At 50.1% G+C, this 9,737-nt stretch overlaps 1 protein-coding gene and 1 pseudogene across 1 annotated transcript; one reads left to right on the plus strand and one right to left on the minus strand.

Moving 5' to 3' along the window:
• The first annotated feature begins 2,830 nt into the window (after positions 1 to 2,830).
• LOC115382606 (proteinase-activated receptor 3-like) lies at positions 2,831 to 3,753 on the plus strand (annotated as a pseudogene).
• A 2,694-nt stretch (positions 3,754 to 6,447) lies between these two features.
• LOC115382607 (zinc finger protein 883) lies at positions 6,448 to 8,984 on the minus strand. Its single transcript, XM_075410403.1, is given in 4 exon segments — positions 6,448 to 6,865; positions 6,868 to 7,694; positions 7,779 to 8,066; positions 8,848 to 8,984. Coding segments are annotated over 4 exon segments (1,611 nt in total). The 3' UTR covers positions 6,448 to 6,506.
• Between the last annotated feature and the right edge of the window lie 753 nt (positions 8,985 to 9,737).

Genomic DNA, 9,737 nt, shown 5'->3' on the forward strand with positions numbered 1-9,737 from the left:
TGTGATTGGATCGCACGGCATCCCTGATCTGAACCCGAGTGTGTTTTGTTATTGGACTTCTGTGCGAGTCACAGCTTGTCCATAACAAACACCATGTTCTAGAACAGGGGTATCTATAAGTGCACTTGGCACCAGGACACCCTTGGTCGGAGATCGATGATGTCGTGTCATCTGACTGCCGGCTGCGTGTTTTGGACACTCGGGCGAAGAGAGGAGCAGAGCTGTTGACCGATCACCACCTGGTGGTGAGTTGGATTCGCTGGCGGAGGAGGAAACCGGACAGACTTGGCAGACCCAAATGTATTGTGAGAGTCTGCTGGGAACATCTGGCGGAACCCTCTGTCAGCATGGTTTTCAACTCCCACCTCCGGGAGGGCTTCCACCAGACCCATAGGGAGGCTGGGGACATTGCGTCTGAGTGGACCATGTTCTCCACCTCCATTGTCGAAGCATCTGCCCGGAGCTGTGGTCGTAAGGTCCCTGGTGCCTGTCGTGGTGCAACCCTGAACCCGGTGGTGGACACTGGAAGTAAGGGCTGCCGTCAAGCTGAAGAAGGAGTTCAATCAAGCCTTGTTGCCTTGTGGGACTCCAGAAGCAGCTGACAGGTACCAGCATGCCAAGCAAACTGCAGCACGAGCGGTTGTGGAGGTAAAAACTCGGGGCTGGGAGGAGTTCGGCGAGGCCATGGAGGAGGACTACCGGTCAGCCTCAAAGAAAGTCTGGCAAACCGTCCGGCGCCTCAGGAAGGGAAGCAGAACTCCACTAACACTGTTTATAGTGGAGGTGGGGATATTGTTGGACGGTGGAAGGAATACTTCGAGGACCTCCTCAATCCCGTTGCCACGTCTTCCGTAGAGGAAGCAGAGGCTGAGGTCCCAGAGGTGGACTCGTCCATCACCCAAGCTGAAGTCACTGAGGTGGTTGGTAAGCTCCTCAGTGGCAAGGCACCGGGGTGGATGGGATTTGCCCCGAGTACCTTAAGTCTCTGGATGTGCAGGGACTGTCTTGGTTGACACGTCTCTGCAACATCACGTGGCGGTCGGGACAGTGCCTCCGGACTGGCAGACCAGGGTGGTGGTTCCCCTTTTTAAAAAGGGGGACCGGAGGGTGTGCTCCAAATATAGGGGGATCACATTCCTCAGCCTCTCTGGGAAAGTCTATTCCAGGGTACTGGAGAGGAGTATTCGATCGATAAGTCAAACCTCGGATCCAGGAGGAACAATGCGGTTTTCGTCCTGGTCGCGGAACAGTGGATCAGCTCTATACCCTCCATAGGGGCTCGAGGGAGTCGCCTGACCAGTTCACATGTGTTTTGTGGATTTGGAGAAGGCGTTCACTGCGTCCCTCGTGGTGCCTTGTGGGGGTGCTTCGGGAATATGGAGTATGGAATGTTATAATCTTCATGGACAGAATTTCTAGGTGCAGCCAGGGGCCGGAGGGGGTCCGGTTCGGGAACCACAGGATTTCATTTCTGCTTTTTGCAGATGATGTTGTCCTGTTGGCTTCATCGAACACGGACCTACAGCATGCACTGTGGTGGTTCACAGCTGAGTGTGAAGCGACAGGGATGAGGATCAGCACCTCCAAATCCGAGGCCATGGTCCTCGACTGGAAGAGGGTGGTCTGCCCCCTCCAGGTCGGTGGAGAGACTCTTGCCCAAGTGGAGGAGTTCAAGTATCTTGGGGTCTTGTTCATGAGTGAGGGATGGATGGAACGTGAGATTGACAGGCGGATCGGTGCAGCGGCTGCAGTGTTGCGGTCGTTGTATCGGTCTGTTGTGGTGAAGAAGGAGCTGAGCGGAAAGGCGAAGCTCTCGATTTACCGGTCAATCTACGTTCCCACCCTCACCTATGGTCATGAGCTTTGGGTCATGACCGAAAGGAAAAGATCCTGGATACAAGCGGCTGAAATGAGCTTCCTCCGTAGGGTGGCTGGACTCCCTTAGAGATAGGGGGAGGAGCTCAGTCACCAGGGAGGAGCTCAGAGTAGAGCCGCTACTCCTCCACATCCAGAGGGGCCAGCTGAGGTGGCTCAGGCACCTCTTTAGGATGCCTCCTGGACGCCTCCCTGGGGAGGTTCCCGACATGTCCCACCTGTCCCACCGGGAGGAGACTCCAGGGAAGACCCAGGACACGCTGGAGAGACGATGTCTCTCGGCTGGCCTGGGAACACCTTGAGATCCTCCCAAAAGAGCTGGAGGAAGTGTCTGGGGACAGGAAGTCTGGGCATCTCTGCTGAGACTGGTGCCCCCGCGACCCGGCCCTGGATAAGCGGTTGAAGATGGATGGATGGATGGCTGGATGGATAGTGTAAAAAGTTTCAAACACCATTTATAATAATGGGAATCGGCCTAGAAAATGAATTCAAACTAACTTCAAGCTGCATTTCAATGATTTTAAAGGATTAATTGATCAAGGGCTTTAAATATTTCATTGAACGAGGCTTCAGGGGAGGATTCAGAAACAAATAATTCAAGAAAAACAGAGCAAAAAAACAGTTTTGTTTTCTGAAATGCAGATACTCATGAGCTGGAATAAAACGAAAAGGAATAAACACTTGAATTATTGGAAAGAGAAAGAGCAATGTCATTAGAATAAAGAGGAAACTTCAGAACCAGACTCGGAGGAGGAGACTCTGTTCTGCCAGTTGGACTTCAGGGATTGAGGAGTGAAATTAATCAGACAGACATGAAGCCACCTTCGAGCCTGTTTCCCTCCTGATCATCTCTCCTCAGCATCACTTTTTTTGTGTCTTCTTGTTCCAGCTGGTTAATTCTCTGGTGCTGATGTCTTTCTGGCAGGTCTCTCCCACCCGGTCTGATCCGGCCGTCATGGAGGTTTTCTTCGTCAACTCCTCGGTGCTGTTCGTGTCTCACAGACCGGGGAACCAGACGGCTGGCGAGCAGACGGTGTACGGCCGTTGCCGCGACATGCCGGCCGTCCTCATCTGGTACCTGGGCCTGCAGTTCGCCAACATGTTCCTGGGCATCCCGGCCAACATCATGGTGCTGTGGCTCATCCGCAAGAACAGGGGCGACTCCTCCACCTCCGACATCTTCATCCTCCACCTGGCGGTGCTGGACGTGCTCTTCTGCCTCATCCCGCCGCTGGAGCTGGCCAACATCGTCTTCCTCACAACCAGCAGCACCTGGTACGTGCTGCGCTTCTTCTACGGCATGAAGGACTCCTCGCCGCTCTTCCTCTCCTGCATCTGCCTGGACCGCTACGTGGCGGTGGTGCACCCCATCACCTTCACCGAGCTGAAGGACCGCCAGCACCGGGCCGTGCTGGCCGCGGCGGTCTGGCTCATCACGCTGGCCTACGCCGCCGCCAAGTGCGTGGGCAACATCGCCAACTTCGAGAAGGTCTTCATCGCCATGATCCTGGCCGCCTTCGCCTTCATGGTCTTCTGCAACATCGTCATCCTGTGGGCGCTGCAGCAGTCCGGGCCGGGCCGCGACGAGATGCACCCCGTGAAGAAGAGGGCCTTCAAGATGGTGCTCATCATCCTCGCCATCATCGTCTTCAACTACTTCCGCCCGTGGCGCTGTTCCCGTTCCAGGAGTACTTCTCCCCGGACGTCTTCCGCTGCTACATCCACTACGTGGCGTTCGGCCTGATGGACTTCAGCAGCACCATCCAGCCGCTGCTCTACCTGTCCAAGGAGAAGCTGCCCAGGAGCCTCAGCTGCTGCCGCCGCCACACCGCCGCCGCGGGGCGGCAACCGCAGGGCGGCCAACCGCAGAGTCAGTAGGGAAGAGCGCAGGTTTAGTACGACACTCCTCAACACGCCGTGTGTGAATCGGCTCTTATTGTAGAGAAACGGAGGATTCAGTTCAGTTTTTCTCACAGCATCTAAAAGTTTAGTAAATCTTCATGATAAAAATAATAATTCCACATTAATGATCATTTTTTTGTGTGCAAACTTTCAGCAAAATAGATACAGAATGTAAAGATAAAAAGTTGATTTTCAAAAATCAACTTTTTATTTGGCACTCCAAAACCCTAAAAATATATAATAAAAGCATAATTTAGAGTTCTTTGAAAAATAAAATACTATTTAACCAATAAAACAGGCATGCATTTGAGTGTAAACTGAAGTGACTGCAAGTTTTGGTAACACTTTACTTGAAGCCCCCCTGTATAACACATTATAATTACATTATAGCACTGTCTAACTATAGTTATAAATGCTCATAATTGATCACAATGCTTCATAACCTAAGGACCTAACCTTAACCCTAACCCTAATCCTATGCTGTATAGTGGGTTATAAAGCATTATGAATATTTATAAGTGTTTATAACTACTCATATAGTGTGTTATACCGGGTGCTTCAAGTAAAGTGTTACCCAAGTTTCAATTATCAAATCAAGAGTACAGATTGTGTAAAAGTAAAAAGGTCTGAGAGTTTGACATAAATATGCAAAAGAAACACAGCATGTTTAAGTGTTGATGCATAAAGTGTAAAACATTTCCCCTCATTCAAATGAAATAAACGACACACAGATCCAAACGAACACATTTTTCTGGTTATATTTTAACTTTATTTTAGACACAAATCACAGGAACTCACAATCCACCTCTGTTAAGCCAGGTTTCCACTTGCACGACTTTTTGCCACGATGTTGTCGTGGCAAGGCGTGCCAATCTGGAGTCACCGAACTGGCTGGCTCCCGCACTGTTCACGACCAGTTCACGAATACTTCACGACTGCGCGGCCGTCAGTGTCACGAACTGGGACGACACATTCACACATAGTTTGCGCATAGTTTACGTGCTTACCGCATTGGCACGACGTGGTTGCGCAATTCAGCTTGGGCTGTTCGTGAACTATTCGTTGCAGTGTGTGCCATGTGTGCCAGTCCACGCATCCTCCCGTATTGTACCGACGAGTTCACGAGGCGTTCACGGCCCGGTCTCGATATTTTGTCGTGGCCAAAATTTTGAACATTTCAAAATTCTCGTCCCGACATGGCACGCAGTCACGACGGGTTTACGCACACTTCCTGCCACTTTACGAGTAGTTTGCGACTCGATTCGTTCCAATGCGTGCCACAGAATCGTTCAAGTGTAAACCTGGCTTAAGTAAAGACTCTGCTGAATAGTGTTTTTTCGTTTTCAACAAATCAATCAGTTTCTGCCACAAACCGGAGATCTTCACTGAGGAACCGTCCTCCGGCTGAGTCACGACTAACTGAACGCTGCAGAAATTAGTTCAGCAGACAAACGACTAACGCAGCAGTTTGGTGGGTGGAGTCACAGGAAGCCTTTTAGTTCAATATATTTTTAAATATTCACTGAAATGTAATAAATACAAATTTAAAGCAGACGTGCAGCCGATACGATCAAATGATCTCGTCTTGCTTTTTGTTGACGAGCGCGAGGCGTTAAGGTCCGTTTACACGTTTTCAAGTGTTTTGCAACTGACTGGTTTCAATAGAGAAACGAGCAACAGCACCCACTACTGGCCCGACCTGCTAACTACATCATTGTGCTGTTTTGTGGAAACGTGGCTGATATCAAATTCCTACAGAATGATAAATCACTACAGAGTGTATATATCCGGATTTCTAAATCCTTAAATATCACAACTTCTTTTATTTATCTAAGAAATTCACAGATAGCTGGAGAGACTGACAGTATTAATTCAATGAAGCTTTTTTTTTTGTGTGCATAAAACTTCAGAACCAGCTGGAGGAAATACATCTGATCTCCACGTATTTTACACACTTCATGATCCCCCCCCGAGATTAACTGGAACGCACAACAGGCTAATCCAAAGTTTTACAGATGCATGTGGGAATTCTTTTTGTTGTTTAAATTTAGGTGAGAATTCAGAGAAAAAAATACATTTTGACTTCAGTGACTCTACGAATTTAAAGAGCGGATACAGGAAGCGAAGTTATTCTTACATATCTTTAAGGAATCATAAGTTACATTAATATTACACTGTGTGTGATATTTACTGTTTTTTTTTACAGGTCAAACTACATTGAAATATAAATTTAGATTTTGCACAAACCCTTTTACTGGGACAAAGTAAATGACCTTCAATGCTATTTATCTAAACTAGGAAGTGATTCTGAAACATTCCCATTGAGGAATTCTGAGTGTAATACATAATTCACACAATTTTAATCAATGCATGTGGGACTTTGGAAGAATTTCTTTGTGAACAGTTAACATTTGAAATCAGGAATGGAGTTGACAAAATCTGCGTCCTCAGCTACAAATTGCACTTTTTAAACTCGTAACTTCTCTTATTTTGGTGAATAAATGACAGAAGAGCTATCAGGAGCCTCTCATTCATCAGTATTAAATACTTCTATCTACTGAACCACAGACCAGACCAGACAACAGCGTATTGCACCACAAACATCACAGACGACTTGAGAGCCCCGCTTCAGCAGCAGTTTGGTGAAATAATCCAAGCTTCCCTCACTGGTTTGCTGGAAGCTTCTCCGGCAGTTTGTGACAAAAGCTCCAGACTTCGTGGATTTCGTGTTACTTCTGTGAAACCACATAGCAGAAGTCGCTCTTGGCGCCGACTCCACCTGCCCGGGACGAGCCGTCGGCATCCGAGGGAGCGTTTGTTTCGTCCCGGCTCTGCTCCTCCTCCGCCTTGTGGACCTTCAGGTGCTTCTTGAGCGACGACTGGTCGGTGTAGGTCTTCCCGCAGCGACTGCAGAGGAAGAACTTCTCCTTGGTGTGGACCAGCTCGTGCCGCTTCAGGTGGCCCGCCCGGCTGAAGCTCTTGCTGCAGTGCGAGCAGGCGTACTCCTTCTCGCCCGTGTGGGTCCTCTGGTGCAGCTTGAGGCTGCTGGCCACCGTGAACCGCTTGCCGCACTCGTTGCAGCTGTAGGCCTCTCCCCGGTGTGCATGCGCATGTGGATGGTGAGGTGGCCGGCCTGGCTGAAGGTCTTCCTGCAGAGCTGGCAGCAGTACGGCCGCTCGCCCGTGTGGATCCGGTAGTGCGTCTTGAGGTCGCCCAGGCCGTTGAAGCGCTTGCCGCACTGGGCGCAGCAGTACGGCTTCTCGCCGGTGTGGATCCGCTCGTGGATGCGCAGGTTGCCGGCGTTGCTGAAGGCCTTGCCGCACGCCCCGCAGCCGTACGGCCTCTCGCCGGTGTGCGTGCGCAGGTGCACCTTGAGCTGGTTGTGCTCGTTGAAGCGCTTGCCGCAGTGCGAGCAGGCGTACGGCTTCTCGCCGGTGTGGACGCGCCGGTGAATGCGCAGCTGGCTGGGGTGGGCGTACGTCTTGCCGCAGACTCCGCAGCTGAAGGGCCTCTCCCCCGTGTGGGTGCGCCGGTGGGACCGGAGCAGGTCGGCGCGGCCGAAGCTCTTACCGCAGAGGCCGCAGCTGTGGGCCTTCTCGCCGCCGTGCGTCTTCAGGTGGACGTTGAGGAAGGACGCTCGGCTGAAGGTCTTGGGGCAGGACGGGCAGCGCAGGAAGTGGTCGGGTACTTCTGGAAACCCGTCCGCAACCGGAGCAGGAGGAGCGTCTCTATCTGTCGCCGTCGCTGCTTCCGGCTCCTCAACCTGTCCGTCAACACCTTCAGGATCAGTCCGCGGCTCCGAGTAAAATCCCAACAAGCACTTCAAGTCCTGACTGGCCAGACCGCCGCCGTCTCCGTTCTGCTCTTCAGCTTTAACGAACTCCTCGTCCTCCACGGGATCTCTGGAACCACCGTGACTTTGACTTGATCACTGCTGCATGTTGAGCCGGGACGGCGGTGGAGGAGGGGGCGTTCGCAGCGATGGCGGCGGGGGCGTGTACGTGGAGCAGCTCACCTGCGAGCTCTCCGTCTTGACGGGCCTCACGGTGAGGTTCAGCCCGGCCGACGGCTGGGACAGGTCCATAGCAACGCCTTCATCCAGGCCGGGCTCCGCCTTCACGCACGCTGAGGCGCTCCTGTCGACCTCTGACCTGTTCGGGGCCGCGTGGTTGGCCTGCAGGTAGAAGGAGGCGGGCGTCACGCTCTCCCTCGCTCTGCCGCTACTCTTCCTCCTGCAGCTCTTCTTGTCGCTGCTGCAGATCGACGCCGTGAAGGAAGTCTGCACGGAGCTGACGGGACGACGGCTCGCCTCTGGGGCTGAATGCTCATCAGGAACGTCTTCTGTGGAAACACAAGGAGGTGAACACAGTCAGGTCAAAGAATAAATACAACAGAGAGAAACAAACACCCGTCTGCACCTTTATAAACAATGGTTTACCTTACCCACGTTCTAATATGAAATGACTTTGAGACACAATACTGTTGACAGAAATCCAAAAACTGAAAAAGGTCTAAACTATCTAAAATTGATAAAACATAAAATAAAGACTTGGCAGTGGATTCATTAATAACAGTGGATTTTATTTATAACACACTTTATATCTGAGGGCCGATCTCAAAGTGCATTTTTCTTCTTTATAATAAAGAAATGGTATAAGCTATAAAAGTTAAAAATATTCCCTTTATTTCACTGCAGTTTGAATTACAACTCTAGTCATGCGCCAGTGTGCCTACTTGGGTTGATTCTACAAATAAATCCATCATGAACTACAATTTTGATAACAAAACTACGGATGAAAGTCACTCAGTCATGCCAGTGATTTTAGGGGAAAAAAAGTGCTTTATTAGGTGAAAAATGGGCAAAAATTGCTCATCTGATGATCCGATCGGGAGATTAGAAACATGTAAACAAACAGCATGCACAAAGAGCTGCTGGGGTCCCCATGTCCCTCCGGGGCCACCGTACCTCTGGATTCTGCAAACAACAGCCGCTTCAGGCCTCGTTCTCGGTCTCCATCCTGTGGATGGTGCCCCGGTACTCGGTCTCCATCCTGGTGATGGTTCCCCTACTCGGTCTCCATCCTGCGGATGGTGCCCCGGTACTCGGACACGGTCCGCTCCACCGAGTCCAGGATGTCGCTGACTGTGGCTTTAAAGATCTCGTTGAGAGAAGACTCCAGGAAGACTTTCAGGTCGCCGGACTCCATGTCGGACTGAGAGGTGCAGCCTGTCCGACACACGGCTGTCAAACCCCCACCTCCGGATGACCGGCAGACACAGAAAAGGTGTGTGTGTGAGTGTGTGTGCCGTGCAGCCGTGTGCGGAACAAACAAAGCTGAGCAGGAAAGTGACGTCGGACGGCGGTGAGTCGGGCTGCAGCGCCCCTGGTGGTGCGGAGGACGACTGTCAGGTATCAACATTCACACACTCCACTTTTAATGTTTTAAAATAATTACACACACAAAAACACGATTTCCCCTCATTACACATCTTTATGTAGCACTGACTGATATGAATCCATCATTAACGGCTACATGGAAGTTCACACGACGGCTAGGTAATGCTAACGTTTAGCTACTGTAGTTTAGCTTTTAGCGGTTTATTTAATTCAGAGATTGAATAACTTCACCGAAAAGACTATAGAATTGAAGCTATATCAATTACAAGAAACCTCCAAACAAGAAGAATAAAAATACGTAACTGCCTTGTATTTTTCTAATTAACCTAATGAGCGCTGGCTAACACATTGTGGCTAATGTAGCAGTATTAGCATTAGCACCATGTTATATTCTTTAATTTAATTTCTCTCATTTGGCAACACAAATCTAACCAAAGTTTTATTGAAAAAATGTCAAAAACAAAACAAAACATTGCTTTGTCTACACAACACAATTAGTTTATTTAATTAAATCAGTGATGGAATATGTCCATAAATAATGTGTTAGATTAATCACATTGGT

The sequence above is a fragment of the Salarias fasciatus genome (assembly GCF_902148845.1).
Source record: "Salarias fasciatus chromosome 7 unlocalized genomic scaffold, fSalaFa1.1 super_scaffold_4, whole genome shotgun sequence".
Taxonomy (NCBI): Eukaryota; Metazoa; Chordata; class Actinopteri; order Blenniiformes; family Blenniidae; genus Salarias; species Salarias fasciatus.